This window comes from Mytilus galloprovincialis, chromosome 2, assembly GCF_965363235.1.
Source record: "Mytilus galloprovincialis chromosome 2, xbMytGall1.hap1.1, whole genome shotgun sequence".
Lineage (NCBI taxonomy): Eukaryota > Metazoa > Mollusca > Bivalvia > Mytilida > Mytilidae > Mytilus > Mytilus galloprovincialis.
This window is the reverse complement of record NC_134839.1, coordinates 100,563,401-100,581,369: the sequence shown is the minus strand read 5'-3', so window position 1 is coordinate 100,581,369 and position 17,969 is coordinate 100,563,401. Positions and strand designations below refer to the sequence as shown.

Below are 17,969 nucleotides of genomic sequence, written 5' to 3'. Positions count from 1 at the left end.
AGTTATTATGAACAAATCTTGCTGCTCTTTTTTGAACTCGTTCCAATGATTTAATATTTTTTGGCTCAATGGATCCTAAACTGTGCAGGCATTATCTACTGAAGGTCTTACCATGGCTGTATATGCTGCTCCTTTCACTGGTTTTGTGCAGTCTTTTAGATTTCTTCAGATAAATCCTAATATTTTATTTCCTTTGCCTACAATATTGTCAATGTGTCTATCCCAAGATAGGTTGTTGCTGATTGTTACGCCTAAGTATTTGCTTGCATCAACATTGTCTAGTGTATGTCCGTGGAGTTTTTATGGTGTATCTCTCACTTCTTTGTTCTTCTGAGTTATTCTTATAACTATGCATTTTTTGGCGTTAAAACTCATTTGCCATTTATTCTCAGTTTATTGTAAATATATTTATATCAACGGCGATATATATAACCTGGGACTAATTACAGCAAATTGCATTATGTGTGTAGGTAAAGGTAATATGTTTGGTTAGCTTGCTTGTTAGCTGGACCGTGCAGTGGCGGATCCAGAAATTTTCATAAGTGGGGGCCCACTGACTGACCTAAGAGGGGGCCCGCTCCAGTCACGCTTCAGTGATTCCCTATAAAAGCAACCAATTTTTTTCCAAAAAAGGGGGGCCCGGGCCCCTGCCCCCCCCCCCCCCTGAATCCGCCTCTGCCGTGAATTCACTAAGTTAGATATACTACGTACCTTCGTTCTTTATGAGTAGTCTAGTCTTACAGACAGATAGATTGGTTACATATGTCTCTGTCGGACTAGTCTACTTTAAAAGGAGGGAAGTTTACCTAACTTAATAATGACTCCATGCACGGTCGTCATCCAAGCTAACCTAACATAGTACCTATACCTACACACTCAATGCATTTTGCTGTAATACATTTTGATATCATGATTAGTCGGTAGCAAGGATTTGTATAGTCTTACTATTGATAACTATTTACTATACAAATCCTTAGTCTCATCATAGATGTAATAGCTTTTATTATCTATGTCCAAGTAACAATATTCAAAATAACAGTTCCACGGTGATATCTTGTGTATTAGAAATAAATCTAAATCACAATAATTATTATTTATTTATATTTTTAAATATGATATTTTAGTTGGAGACAAAGTATATACAGAGGAAAAATATTTATAATACACATAATATCTCTCATACATTATCTCATTAAAATTCTACAGTATACTTTTTTCTACCCTGTTTTACAAGAAGAACGGAAACATAATTTGCAAATACTATCTAGATACTGATACTTTTTCTTGATACAATATGTTACAACTTGACTACTTCTTTTTATACTTCAATTATTCTCGATCATTCTTTAAATAAAAGGCTTAGTTTTAACTGAGACTACTATAACACATGTCTCAGGTTCTAAATGTTAGGATGTATGAATAGTCGAACTGCACTGAAATCTTTTGTTGTCAGAGTTGCCTCCCCTGTGAAGGAAAATTGCACATTGGGATATCGTACTTTGTTTTTATCGCCATTTTGGATGTTGAATGAAATGATTCAGCTTGGAAAAGAAGATGAATTAATGTCAGATCGTAATATGAATTTGATGTCACCTTGACAGGATATATAAAAAGTGTTCTTTGTACAATAGAGTGCAATTAGAAAGCAAGGCACTATGGCAAATGCCAAAATGAAGCCTAAATTCAAAGCGGTTACACCTAAGTTGAAACTTTTCCGTGCGAATGATCCACAGCTGAGCGTTTTTATGTGGGGAATAAATTATACGGTTAGTTTCTGATATTTTAGCTTCTTCTGAAAATATTAAGAATGAAAAATCTGATCTAAGCCATACACATTATTTTCTCACACGTTATCAAACCTACTTCATGTACATCCTGCTGAGCCCTTTTGGGATGAACATCCTACAACCACTATGACTGTAGCAGGGGAGTGGAAATATTTGTTGTGAGCACTTATCCCTGGGCATGTTAAACTGTGTAAATTTGACTTGTCCAGAAAAAAGTGATTTGCCCTGAATTTCCAAATAAATAGTCATCAAATTGACATCAATCCTCAATCTTATGGCACAACTGTTCTCGTTGATGCATATAATTTACGCCCTATGCAGTCGGAAACCCGGTTGAAATAGAACAAAAGAATCGAAGCTCTTTGTTAGAGAAGGCGATAAATGTGTACTGTTTACTATAGTGACAAAAATTTAAAAGTTAATAGAAACAAAGAAAATTACAATTTTCTTCTCAATTACGAGGTGTTTTATTTTAAAAACACCATTTGGATAAGTTTTCAATTTATCTAGTACATAGTTAAGCAGAACAATTAGATTTCAAGTCGACGACATGGGTATCTTTCAAGTTGGATGAAGAAAATGCATAACCTCCGATTTTTTTGAAAAAATTACCACGGACCTATAACATATCAATCTATTAGTTCAAAAATTTTCGTGTCTGCCCTTCCATTATGTTACTCAAGAAAAAATTCCTAAAAATGGGTAACAATTATATCGAAAAGAAAAAATCGAGTGCACCTTTTTATGTTAGGGCGTGTTTGAGTTGAATATTTTGTCTTGATATCGTACAAAGTAAGATTATTTCATACATCGTCTCACTTCAGATTCTATTATTTTTATATATCAAAGCTACAGATTGACTTTATAACACAAAAAAATAACAGTACTAAAAGATGAAATATATGGGTCAAGTGAAATACCTATCTAATGAGTCACAAAAACAGAGAAGGTGTGTTCAAATACATGTAGCTATTTTTTAATGAAAGTACTTGACGACAGTCTTTCAAGTTGGATGATGAAAATGCATATCTTTGAAAAAAATATAATATTTTGTGTGTGAAAACTAGGGTTTATAGTCTTTATACACTAAAAAAATCTAGTCTGCCCTTCCACGAGATTTTTAATTAGAATTTTTTTAAATGTTTATGAATTTTCGAAAATTCCACCTGACAACCGATCAGACAATAGTTTTAAGTTGAATCAATGCAGACAAGATCATTAACTGATGCTCATTAGCTAGTTGATACATTTTTCTTTTAAAATACAACTGATATATAAGGATCGTAATGGTGCAATGTGGATAAATTTATCGGTTTTCATGAGCAAAATTGGTAGCGCGTCATCCCTACAATGGCTTGCATTTCTACGATTGTAAAAAATGAACTGGCGTAATGGGGAGATAATTCTGACGAAGTAGGATGCTGACTGCTATGTAGGTATGGAAAGTGATTTTTTTTAAATTAACTGATCTAAGAAAACTTTACCTCATTTTAAAGCCATTGTGAAGACATTTTCAAAACAGTCACTTTTATCAATACACATAATAACAACGAAGAAATAACAAATTTTCGAATTGGTATTTTTTCTACTATTCTGGACAAACTGATTCCTCTCTTTAAAAAATAATAAAATATATTTTTTTAATCATTTGGGTTATAGTTTTGTTTATATTGCTTCTTTTACATCTTGTTAGCCAATTTCAATCCTCCATATTAAGTTTTTTGGTCAAAATAGAAGCATAAAGCATGAAAATGTCAACCACTCTCATGAAATTCTATCGTCCAAAGTCACAGAACATGACAATACCTTTATATATTCCTTTTTTCAGAGCATCTGTTGGTATATTGAAAATGTAAAGTAAAACTTTATAAACATTTGAATGTAAAGAAACAAAATATAAATATGAATATTACTCTTTATATACAAATGTACATGTTTGTGTGTGTATAAAAAAGAAGATGTGGTATGATTGGCAATGAGACAACTCTCCAAAAGAGACCAAATGACACAGAAATTAACAACTATAGGTCACCGTACAGTTTGTTTATGTGTTACATATTTGTTTTTCATTCATTTTTTTACATAAATAAGGCCGTTAGTTTTCTCGTTTGAATTGTTTTACATTGTCTTTTCGGGGCCTTTTATAGCTGACTATGCCGTATGGGCGTTGCTCATTGTTGAAGGCTGTACGGCGACCTATAGTTGTTAATGTCTGTGTCATTTTGGTCTTTTGTGGATAGTTGACTCATTGGCAATCATACCACATCTTCTTTTTTATAAAGCCCATACGGCATAGTCATCTATAAAAGGCCCCGAAATGACAAATGTAAAACAATTCAAACAAGAAAACTAACGGCCTAATTTACATGAATGTACAAAAAATGAACAGAAAACAAATATTTAACACATCAACAAACGACAACCACTGAATTACAGGCTCCTGACTTTGGACAGGCACATGCATACAGAATGCAGCGGGGTTAAACATGTTAGTGGGCGCCCAATCCTCCCCCTGACCTGTGACAGTACAACATATGATAAAAACGAACTATAAAAATCAGTTGTACCATCATGAGAGACAATAAAGGTTTTGAAATATATCATCTGTCTGTATAGTCATGATAGTTTTAGAATGTTCCCTTTTCATTAACATTCTATTTAATGAAATATTCTTATTCTTATATAGCATGTATAGTGAATGCTTATAAATAAAAATAAACAACAACCTTCTAACAATTATTCTACAAGACTAAAATACCTGTTGCACTGAAAAACAATGAAAATAATATAACATTATTTTTATTCGAGAAATTTCAAACAAAATAATTATGTCAGATCACTGTAAATACTTGTAAATTGTATGTATAAAAGTAAAGTAAATTCATATCTGTATATCAGTTACAATATTTATACAGTGAAATCTGTAAACCAATCTCATTCAGGACTGAAGTTCAAAATGCATTGAATGTGAATAGCATTGGAAGTGAACTGCCACTACTGCATGGATTCCTATGTATGTTTTTAGTTGAAAATGTTGAAAATACATATATTGATTGTTGTTAAACCACATTATTCAGTATCCTTACTATCTTGTGTGCAAAGGCAAGTGCTTGAACCATCTTTAAATTGCAATTAACTGGCTGTATAATGCAAAAAAAAAAAAAACTATCACCGCTGATTTCCAATCAAAACTAAACCAAAAGTTGACCATGCAAGGGAAATAACTCTGTATATACAAAAAGGAGCGTTATTTATAAAAATTAATTTAGATATGAACACAGCTATCTAGATTTTTTTATTGGACCTAATTATTTAATTAATATATTAAACTTAATAAAAAAGTATATTTTATGGCTGTATAACGTTCCCTTGTATTTTTTTGAGACGAATGTAACTTTCAAACCCTTGTTTGTACCTCAAATATTTCATCGTATTCCCGAAAATTATAATGTACAGAATCATGAATGTTCATATAATATCTATCAAAAGCAATCAGAACCTTCTGAGACTTAACAAGTTAATAGAAGGCCGTAATCAGAGGTCACCCATAGATTTTATTTTTACACACATCTGGGAACAATTATTTAGGGTAATTTGGAGTTATCTCCCATTGGTTTGTGTATCTTCCTCCATGTACATGTACTTTAATTTTGTTTTGCTGTTAAGATTGAGGTTGCGAATGTCGGGTAAGTCAAAACGTCCTGTTTTTGCAATAAAGGTCGAAATGATTTCTAACTTCCGTTTATATTCTTCTGTGTTTTCTTGTTCATCAGGGCTGTAAATTACATATTGTCTTATTGAAGGAAGTTGCGTCCTATTGCGGACTGACAAATAAAAGAAAAACAAAACCAGAAAATAAAAAAAGGTGAAAATCATGTATTATTTTAATATCACTGGTTGTTAGTTTAACCAACAACATGAATAAGGTGATTAATCATAATAGTAAATACTAGGGTGTTCTCGAAAGTTAGATCTAGTAAATATCTCTGAATGGTACCCAACTCCTTTGCACACATTGTAACATGTCACCCAATGCTTTACAGATTTTACTTGCTACCACAATATTTTTTTTAAGTTGACGAAAGACATTATAGGCTTTATAGTCTGAGATTACTCTGACGTCCAATGGCTGTTTTGCCAGACAAGCTGGGGCTGCTGGACGCCAGAGCTCGTCCCATATCTAAAAGTGGATATTTGCCTGACCAAAATAGAATCGCTGCTTCATTGCTTCTGGAGCCAACTGATGGCCTTGGAATTATATAAATCAGGCATCAATTTGTTCATTATGTAAGTTTCACCTACCTGCCACCCTTTATTTTCTCAAATTTAGTAGACAGTATACAGTGACCCATTGATTCAGACATTCGAGTAATCTTGGACTATAGGCTCTATTACTAATTAGTATATAAATGATATCCCATACCCTGGTGGCACTTGCCACAAGAAGTTCACAGATGGAAAACTTGTACGTCTATGAAGGAGATTGGGTCAAAATGTACAAATGTACAATAGAGCAAGCAATCAAACAAGATGAGCAACTACATGTAGATATCATACATTTGTAACAACTACCATAACACCAGTACAAGTAGTGTTAAAACATGATGAACAAATTTAAAACTACCTACAGTGTACATTAGCTGATTATATTTCAATTTTTATAAAGTTATCCATAGCCTTTTGTAAGTTCTTGCCAGACATTGTGCCATCAAAAATTTTAACACCAACCAGACAGTCGAACATGACAAAACCATTCTTTTACTTATAAAGACACATAAGAACCACAAGGAAACATATAAATGGTCATTTTTTCCACACATTCAATAGAACATGCTACATATTTTGTACCAATACCACAGTACAGTCAACAACGGTTGATACATGTAGCTTTATAACACACCTTACACAAGCCATGACAATGTGTTCTCTGTCAACTGATTATATCAAGATGCTAAATTTTGTAAAAAATGTTAATTTTGATCACTTTTGTGAATAACTGTCTTTTGGGGTTTTGTCGAGCCTTGTCGCAAAAGCGAGACATAGAAATCCTACATTCTGAAGGCGGCTGCAGAATCCACAAGTATTCACTTAATGGTTAATTATTTGAAATATTTATGGACAGAAGCTTGTTTAAAATCAAAATGTAGTATCCAGAACGATATTTTGTAAAATATATTTACAAATAAGACTAAATTATTGTAAATACCATGACAAGTACACTGTAACCGTTGAACAGTATCCTGATGTTTTGTTATATTACCCCCCCCCCCCCGAAAAAAAAAAGAAGGCAATTAATATTTTGTCCATTTCCACAAACACCTGTTTTAATTTTACTGTTTTCTTTCATCTGATAAGCTTGGTGTTTTGCAGGACATTAATGGGCCAACTAAGCGTCCCTTCATCTTTTATTTTGCAAACAAATGAGCAAGACTTCAATCAGTAAGTTCTTGGTGTTTTTCCTATGAATTGTTCAGCAATTTAATTTATTCTCAGATTTTTTAAAGGTCTTGTGAAATTTGTAAGCCACAGTTCTCCTTACCCAATTCCCTTTTCCCTTCTTCTTCATTTTGTTGTTGTTATTTTCTTTTCTTTTATAAACTGCGGGCTGGTCAAGGTGTTTTTATCCGCTATTTATTCATCATGATAAAACTTCATAATGAATAATAAAAAAAACACTTCTGGTAGATTAAGGATTTGTCACAAATATTTATTGTTTGTTTACAGATTACAGGGTTGGAACATGTCAAGGTACCAGTTATGCTCATGCCTGATGATTTTAAAGCCTTTAGTAAAGTGAAAGTAGACAACCACATGTTTAATAAGTAAGTACAAATAAGAAAGTTCATGAAATTCACATTCAGGAATCATGTAGCTATATAATGTGTGCTAGTGACCTTAAATGTTATAAATGGGGTCAGTAAATTCCATATACATTGTATCATATTAGGTCACTAGCATTCTATGGAAAGCTAACAGGGTCATAATTCTTAATTCGTAACTTGTTAATTCGTAACTTGTAGTTGTGTAATTTCATAATTCGTAATGCGTAAATTGTCAGTTTGTAACTTGTATATTTGTAATTTCAAAATTGCTAATTCGTAAATTGTCAATGTGTAACTTGTATAACTGTGTGATTTCAAAATTCTTTATCGGTAAATTGTCAATTTGTATATAGATGTGTTGTAACTTGTAACTTGTTGATTAGTGAAATGTCGATGTGTGAAAAGTGTTAAATGTTGTCGTTGGATTATGCTAACAATCATTATGACGACAGATGGCCCGGTTTCTTCTTCGTGTATATAAGCCATCTGTAAGTAGGAGCACCTTCATAAGCAGATATACCTAGTAATTTAAATTAATTATGTTCAGCAAATGCCGCAAAATAAAGAATGCTTGTTCACAGGACTCCAGTTTTATTTTGTTTGCTGAAGACGACAGGTGGCGTTTCGTTAAAAACGTAAACTATATAAAAATACATCCCGAATAGTTCAGTCCCTCCACATAATAGATCTCTCATAAATGCGAGGGTAAAGAAATAGTCGTTTATCAGCGGAATAAAACGACAGAATTATTCAAGTAAATACAATAAGGAGATGTGTTAATAAACCGTATGATTGCCAATGAGACAACTATCCACCAAAGTTTAAATAAAGTTGATGCAATTAAGCAAATATAAGCAACTTACGGTCTATAACAATGAGAATATCTAATACCACATATAGTCGTCTATAACAGGCTACATCATTACTTGAAAACCCAGGTACTAGTAATCAACAATTTCTGTTAATCCTAAATGCTACTATCGGACCATTTTATTCTGACAAGATGGGCTAGGGCTGACAGATATAAATATATATTATTGTGTGGTTCCACTCGATTATTAGTACTGTTTTGAAGAAAAATGAGGTAGACTATTGTAGTATTTTGCTCATTGAGATCTTAAAACACTTTGTGTAGTTCTTGACCTGTTCATCACAACATTTCATGACGGATAATTGTTAAATCCCTTGGCAGCAATTGTTCTTTTTGAACGAACTTTTTTTTATTGTCTGGTTCTATATAAAAAAAATACTCCCTCAACCACCTTGTACAGAAATATTAGCTTTTGGCTTGAGTGTCTTGTAGTTTTAGTTTTGTGAGCGTATTTGAGACGCAACCATCTTCTCCGGATTTGTAGTCTACTGTTATAAATTTTCCAGGTTGTCGGTGTATTCTTTCAAGCCTGTTGATGTTCATAGATGTGTAAGTTCCAAACAATTGACCATAACCCATTATTGACCTGACAGGTTTCCTTGCAATACGATGGACAATATCTCGAATTTCTTATCAGGAATCCTGGTGTTGAGTTGGCCTTCTGTTGCATGAAATTATTAAACGTGTTGTTTTCAATTTTTTATATCACTGGGTCGATACCTCTGCTGCTGGACTATCAGTTCCCGAGGGTATCATCAGCTCAGTAGTCAGTACTTCGGTACTGACATGATTTAACAAACTTTTCTGAAATTGTCCGTTTATAAATTTTGAAATTATTAAGAAACTAAGGTTTCAACTCCCTCGGGCAAAGTTGACTTAAGATGAATTTGGCTATTTATCTTAGGTATTTTTGTCTTATAGCTCTTTAACGGTTTCGGTACTTATAAATCCTCGAATTTCAAATGTTTGGCTTTGAGCGCGGCGTTTTGCATTTGCGCCGATTTTGTTTTTCATTTTTTTTACAGGTAAATTCCAGGTGAATGTTATTTTTCATTTATCGTCATAGACCTCTTCCGTAAGCCAGATTTTAGTTTTCTGGTTCCTTAAGATTTTATTACAAAATATTGCATATACAGTTTTGGTATAAAGTATACATTAACTAAGTGACTCATTTAAAATAATTTTTCAATTTGTCATGCAAGGTACAAATATTATATAAAACATTTGTTATCTTCATTACTCAAGAGGCATTTTTTTTAAAAATAAAGATTGTTCGTACAATAAATAAATCTTTAGATAATTACATTTCTTTTCTGAAATTCTAATATTTTAGCTTATAATATTAGAAATAATAGGTGTCCACCTATTTCTCCCATCATACATTCAGTCAAATATTTGCACCCGAAAACACTGATATAAGTATGAATTTTCCAGCTCCGTCTTATATTTCATGTATTTCGTTTAATTTTGACCCGGTCAAATATTAAGAAGAAATATCCTGCCAAGGGACAGTAATACATTTGCAAAGTTGACAAGGAGCCCATTCCAGCGACACATCTGTATATATATACCTTAATACGGTCCAAGGTTTGGTGACGAGTAGAGTAAATATAATATATGTTTATTCGAGGTCACCTCTATATAAACTGAGTCCCTGGTAGAAATTAGAAATGCCATATAAAACAAACAATGTATTTTATGTCTATTTGTTTTCTATTATATGTATGTGCTGTATATAATTGATTTAAATTAGTTAGGTATATATTCCATATGGAGGAGCTCCTACTTACAGAAGAAGAAACCGAGCGCCATCTGTCGTCATAATAGTCGTTAGCATAATACAACGACACCATTTAACACTTTGACATTTTATGAATCTACAAGTTACAAGTTACAAAACATCAATATACAAATTTACGATTTACCGTTAAGAATTTTGAAATCACACAGTTACAAGTTGCACATCGACAATTTACGAATTAGCAATTTTGAAATTACAGATATACAAGTTACAAACTGACAATTTACGCATTACGAATTATGAAATTACACAACTACAAGTTACGAATTAAGAATTATGACCCCGTTGGCTTTCCATAGCATTCTGGGTGTAACTTATTTATATAACAGACTACATGTATCTTATAATGTGGCATTTAGACTAGTGGTCTATCAAAGGGATCAAGTCTTAAAATTAAGAAACCGCTTCCATTGGTCCATGCAAAGGCAAATGCCAATAATAACAACTCCTTAGCTCTTAATGTGTTTTATGAATTTATTTCAATTGTTCATAATCAATTTCTTTGTCTGTTGAAACCTTATATATTTTTCCTCAATGTTGTTTTTTTCAAAGGAATGTTACACCACTGCTGACTTCATATTGAAATAAACCATGTGAACTTATCCCATATGAAATATATACGGTCTTCACATGGTCATTTAACCAATCATATTCTACAATATAAGTTATGTATAGGAGGTAAGATAAATTGCCATATACATCTACTATTAGACTTGTAGTGCCTCTAGTTTGTCGACCCCATTGTCTTTAGAATATTGAAAATAGAACAACTTGCAAAATATTGAAAATAATGGAACAAAAAAGCAATCGGAAATACAATTTGAAGAAAAGGCTGAATTTGATATTGATTAATGTTATCTCAGAGATGGAAACCATTTTGTATTCCATTGAAATTTTAACTTGTTTTTATCATGTAGAACAAAATTAGGTAATTGGAATTACATGATACATGCAACTGTCTGGCATATTTTGTATTGAGATTGATTTATATAGAACTTTATTTATTTAGTGGATCAATACTCTGACACAACTTCATAAATTTATCTTTTTAATTAAGAACTTCTTGCTGTTAACAAACATGAATTCAAAGGGAGTTCAATGTCATGTTAATTTAAGTTGCCATCTTATGAGAGATCGGGGAAAATCCAAAGTCTTGATCAAGAATTTTATATTTATATCACTTAATATTTTAACATTTTAGAACACTCCAGATAAAGGATTAATAAAAAATGTCTGGCAGAGTTGAGTGCATATGATATTTTAATCTCAATTTAAACAGCAAGATATATTATCAGACTTTTCCATTGCAGTGACTGCACTTAAATCAATCTATTTTGGTTCCGGTGTCTCTTTAAGACTGACATATAAATAATTGTCAATTAGAGTCTGTAAAAGAGAATTTTACCTTTAAACATGTAATTTATGTTGAAATACAAACTACCCTTTAGTGTATTGACTACATTTTGGGAAACACACATTTATTTTGCAACTACCAGACAAACAATTAAAGGTTCTTGTGGAGTTATATGATTGTATTGATTAAATTGACGAGATAATTGATGAGTTGTTACCACATGGTATTGGGTAATAATTGGACCTTGTATAGCAGAATTAATACGCTACTTTATCATGTGTATTGATCATACTGTACATAGTCAATAATAATTTAATGTATAGATATTATATAGGCTACTTAAGGCAACTTGGAGAATACATGTATATGAATAAAAGGATGTATAAAGTTAATGTCAATGAGACAGCAACCCAAAAATTTTTAAATCAAAAGACACGTTGAAACTTTTCCAGAATTAAGCTTGAAGATATGCCCCCCCTGGAAAGGACAAGTCGGGTATTAATTTTTGGTTCACTATGTCAAAAGTTATGCTCAAAGAACCTATGAATAGACTGAAATTTTAAAAAGATTTGTTTTGGGACAATATTTTTAGACATAGATAAGTTCTTTGCCAATCTTTGGTAGCTATTTTAATGCAATTTAGTGTGAAATAGACTCCTATTGATTTTGAGTAAATTTGGTCAATGGTCAAGACTCAAGGTTACAACAGCAATTGATAGACTGAAATTTCTGCAATTTTTCAATTTTTTTTAATTTTTTAAAATTTTTATTATGTGACATTAATAATCAGTTGAGGTAACCACTTCATTTCCAAGCACAGGTATAAAGCTGACATAAAAAAAATGTTTTTATCTATTTAAGATCCATAAAGATCACAACTCTTGCCTTTGTACTCTTTGTGCTTTATGTATGTATGTTTAAATATTTATATCTTATTGCTGTACACTAATTATGAATATATGTCTTTTTTTTCTTTTAGAGATATAATGCCTAGTCATTATAAGGTCAAAGAATATTGCCCTCTTGTGTTCAGAAATTTACGCGAAAGATTTGATATAGATGATCATGATTATATGGTAAGTTTTAATAAACATAATTCCACTCAGAAATCAAGCTCAAAATATTAGTGAACCACTTTTCATAAAAGAAAAATTGTTAAAACAAAGAAAATGCTAGAGAGACTTTACTAGTGACTCTGCATGGAAGAATTAGGCCAAAAATAAAATATTGCTTGTTTCCCCTCACACGACCGACCCGGTAAAATCACTGCTACCCGAAAAATTTTATTGGCCATTCTTGTCTACTATTTTGTTTTTTGCTATGTTGGTTATTGGTGATATTTTTCCAATGCTGAAGTCAACGATCGTTGGGTTTTGGGGATACCTTTCCGATGCTGTTGTCAATGAGCGTTTTAAATCAAGGTATTTTTGCATTGAAGGGTCTACATGATTCGGAATCAAGGAAAACAAACAAAATGCTTTCCCACACGATTTGTTTGTTTGCAAGGGTGATCTTTTTTTGAAAATAAAAAAAAAAAAATGAAGCATCTTTCAATCCGCTGAGTGCATCTTGATTTGCTTTGTGTCTAACCTCTGTTCCTGTTTAAAGGATAAAATCTTAAAGACTTTGAGTGAAAATGGTCTGACTCGTGCCTTAAAATCTATCTACTTTGTCTTTGAACAGGTTGGGCACAAGTCAGGAAATGTGGGATACATGTATTCCCTGCTTTCAGGGAACGTCCCTGTTTTCTGGTGTAAAAAAAAACAGTTTAAATGAGATTTCCTTTTTCAATTTATGGCATGAAAATTACAAAAGGATACGTTTTAACGTTATACCTGCATCAGTAGAATTCGTAAATACTTATTAAAAGTATTTTAGGAAATACAAAACATGAATATAAACGGAAGCCTTGTTTCTTCTAGAACTCCAAAAAAACATACAAATCTTTGTTTGGGAATCAATTGACCAAGCTGCATGATCCAGGTGTAACTGAACATAACTGAATTATGTTCACTTCTATTGAAAATTTTTATTCATTGAATTTTAATTCCCAAGTGATTAACATACATGTATCTTTTTGTCATCTCATAATTGATGATCAAGGTATGAATTGGTGAACAAAGGAATTGTTTTGTTGTGAGTTATGCATCAAATTAGACTTGAAATAAGCTTGATTTTTTAACTAAAAAAACACTTGCTATCAATAGGCATTAGTATCACAAGTAGAATGTGCGCTTTTGTAGATTTCATTAAATTAAATGAATAGGGAAAAAAAGAAGGTCCCTGTATACTGTTTTTTTAACACCAGAAAACTGTGGTGTACACTGAATTAGAATACAGGGAATACCCCACTTTTCTTGACTTGAGTCTTACCTGTTGAATTTTGTACAAATTCAATATAGAAAACCATATCAAGGAATAAAATAAAATAATTTGCCTACCTACCTACCCATACCCTAACAACCTCAGTCGGGAGAGGGGAAACAAAGATATTTTTAATGTTGGCCTTAGATACATTTAACAGGCAACAGTCTTTAGAGAGTGAAGGAGAGACTTCAAGAAGAATCTGTAAACTGATAATTCTTATAAGATTTGCATATATCTTCAAATACTTAAATTGGATTAATTTTTCATTATTTTTTCCCTTTGTTTGCCCTTAAAGGGGCACTAGCTACGAGATATATAAAAAATCTAACGTTTGATTTTTTTTTGTTCAATCAATAATGAAAGTGAAATAGTGAAATAACAACTCGCTTTTTGCAGCCAAAAAGGTTCAATTTTGTCAAATTACGCTAAGAAACATTGATAATTAGTCATTCACTTGCAAGTGAATGAGTCGACCTCTTTAAATCCGTATTCATGTGAACTTCAATTTAACCCCTAGCTAGAGATTGACAACGCATGCATTGTACATGTACTGGTTATTTAAAGAAAAAGAATGTCAACAATGAAAGTGAAACTACGGTCAATCATTTAATTATTAATTCGATGCACATAAAATCATTCTTATACGGTTGAAAGCAATGAGAAACATCTATTTTTAATCTATAAAATAGAATCAAACAGACCTATAAAAATCCAATTGCACGTGTTGGTTTAATCTGTTCATTTCTTTACTTATGTTAACATTGCTTATATGATCATCTGAGGTCAAATTAATAGTTAATTAGATGGCGTCTGGACGAAACGAACCTATATATTATCTACCCCATGCTCTGTAAACTGTTTATTTTAGACTTTTGATAGTTTAAATAAATGTTTTACATTGTTATAAATCAAATATTAGAATTTGAGTCAAATCGGTGACCATGAATTTGACAGCCAGTGCCCCTTTAAAACAAGACATTGAATGTTGCCATAACATTTTATCCCCCGCTTTTACTGTTTAAGAGTTCTGCCTCTTTACAAATGGAAAAATTGCTGAATTTTTATCATAATCTGTAAAACAGGTTAGACTTTTCGTCATGTGCACTCTTTCTTGTTGCTTTAGCAGCTACATGTATCTACTGTTAATTTTTTTTTTAAATGTGTCAGGATATACCTTGGTAGTTTATACGGAAAATTGACTTCAAATGCAATTTATAAACTAGAATTTTGTTTACAGAATTCATTGACCAACAAACAACCAGTTGAGATTGATTCTCCAGGGAGGAGTGGTGCAAGGATGTTTATGTCTCATGATAAAAAATACTTCATTAAAAGTCTAGTCACTGAGGAAGTGGAACAAATGCATCACATACTTAAACAATATCATCAGGTAAGGAAGATAATTTACAATATCATCAGATAAGGGAGATAATTGACATTATTATCAGATAAGGGAGATAATAACCAATATCATCATGGTAAGGAAGACAATTAACAATATCATTAGATGAGGAAAACAACCTTATCTTGTTAAAACAACTAAACAGAATGAAAGCAGAATAGTCAAATAGCATAGTTCAACATCTTGTACCTTTTATTTTTTACCATGAATACATGTGAAACATAAAATTATTATCTATACTATTAAACAAGAAGACCTCATTTTGTGTGTCGCTTCTCTTCCTTTCACAATAAATCAATCATCATGCCTCTTTGTCCTATAGGTAACATGCATAGTCACATTTGTCATCCATTCTTATGATTATTCAGATTGAGTTATTTTGGGAGAAAAACGACAAAAAAGGAGTCCGGATATGATTCCGTCATCAGACTGAATTTTAGTCATAGATAAGACTTCCGGTTTGAGAAACATGCACAAATACAACTAATCGTATGATAGATAACAAAAATGAAAAATAAATAAGCCAATCAGAGCGTTCTCAATATCATGGTGTTTAGATCGCAAGACCACAACTATTATACCTCCTTATAGAGGACAATTATTTTTCACGTTTTAATATCTACATGTAAACTACGATTATACTACTTCCATATATATAGAGACTCTCTGTATTCTGTCTACTGTTTTCTTTGAAATATTAACGTTTACTATCTAAGGTGTCATACCAGTTGCATATATATTAAAATAAGTAAAATATGTGACACAAGTACAACCAATAGTATGATAGATAACAAAAAATGAAAAATGAATAAGCCATTCAGAGCGTTCTCCATATCATGGTGTTTAGATCGCAAGAATCACAACTATTATACCTCCAAAGAGTGGACAATTATTTTTCGTGTTTCATATCATGGTGTTTAGATCGCAAGAACCACAATTATCATACGACCGCAAAAATTGAAAAGTTTTTGGTCGTATATTGGTATGACGTTGGCGTCGTCATCTGCGTCGTCGTCGTCGTCCGAATACTTTTAATTTTTGCACTCTAACTTTAGTAAAAGTGAATAGAAATCTATGAAATTTTGACACAAGGTGTATGACCACAAAAGGAAGGTTGGGATTGATTTTGGGAGTTTTGGTATTTACATTTTAGGAATTAGGGGTCAAAAAGGGCCCGAATAAGCATTTTCTTGGTTTTTTGCACTATAACTTTAGTTTAAGTAAATAGAAATCTATGAAATTTTTACACAAGGTTTATGACCACAAAAGGAAGGTTGGGATTGATTTTGGGAGTTTTAGTTCAAACAGTTTAGGAATAAAGGGCCAAAAAAAGGGCCCAAATAAGCATTATTCTTGGTTTTCGCACAATAACTTTAGTATAATTTAATAGAAATCAATGAAATTTTGACACAAGGTGTATGACCACAAAAGGAAGGTTGGGATTGATTTTGGGAGTTGAGGTCTGAACAGTTTAGGAATTAGGGGCCAAAAAGGGGCCCAAGTAAGCATTATTCTTGGTTTTCACACCATAACTTTAGTATAAGTAAATAGAAATCTATGAAATTTAAACACAAGGTTCATGACCACTAAAGGAAGGTTGGGTTTGATTTTGGGAGTTTTGGTCCCAACAGTTTAGGAATAAGGGGCCCAAAGGGTCCAAAATTGAACTTTGTTTGATTTCATCAAAAATTGAATAATTGGGGTTCTTTGATATGCTGAATCTAACTGTGTATGTAGATTCTTAATTTTTGGTACCGTTTTCAAATTGGTCTACATTAAGGTCCAAAGGGTCCAAAATTAAACTTAGTTTGATTTTAACAAAAATTGAATCCTTGGGGTTCTTTGATATGCTGAATCTACAAATGTACTTAGATTTTTGTCGAGCCTTCGACTTTAGTCGAAAAAGCGAGACTAAGCGATCCTACATTCCGTCGTCGTCGGCGTCGTCGGCGGCGTCAACAAATATTCACTCTGTGGTTAAAGTTTTTGAAATTTTAATAACTTTCTTAAACTATACTGGATTTCTACCAAACTTTGACAGAAGCTTGTTTATGATCACAAGATAGTATCCAGAAGTAAATTTTGTAAAAATAAAATTCCATTTTTTCCGTATTTTACTATAAATGGACTTAGTTTTTTCTGCAGGGAAACAAAACATTCACTCTGTGGTTAAAGTTTTTAGAATTTTAATAACTTTCTCAAACTATCCTGGGTTTGTACCAAACTTGGACAGAAGCTTGTTTATGATCATAAGATAATATCCAGAAGTAAATTTTGTAAAAATAAAATTCCATTTTTTCCGTATTTTACTTATAAATGGACTTAGTTTTTTCTGCGGGGAAACATTACATTCACTCTGTGGTTAAAGTTTTTAGAATTTTAATAACTTTCTTTAACTATCCTGGGTTTGTACCAAACTTGGACAGAAGCTTGTTTATGATCATAAGATAGTATCCAGAAGAAAATTTTGTAAAAATAAAATTCAATTTTTTCCGTATTTTACTTATAAATGGACTTAGTTTTTTCTGCAGGGAACCATTACATTCACTCTGTGGTTAAAGTTTT

At 32.1% G+C, this 17,969-nt stretch overlaps 1 protein-coding gene across 1 annotated transcript in view; it reads left to right on the top strand.

The window, feature by feature from the left end:
- The first annotated feature begins 1,494 nt into the window (after nucleotides 1–1,494).
- Nucleotides 1,495–17,969, top strand: part of LOC143065126 (phosphatidylinositol 5-phosphate 4-kinase type-2 alpha-like) — a 52,429-nt gene continuing 35,954 nt past the window's right edge. The window contains exons 1-4 of the mRNA XM_076238494.1: nucleotides 1,495–1,766; nucleotides 7,512–7,609; nucleotides 12,615–12,711; nucleotides 15,240–15,392. Coding sequence (XP_076094609.1) covers nucleotides 1,656–1,766; nucleotides 7,512–7,609; nucleotides 12,615–12,711; nucleotides 15,240–15,392 — 459 coding nt within the window. The 5' untranslated portion in view covers nucleotides 1,495–1,655. The remainder of the gene's footprint in view (nucleotides 1,767–7,511; nucleotides 7,610–12,614; nucleotides 12,712–15,239; nucleotides 15,393–17,969) is intronic.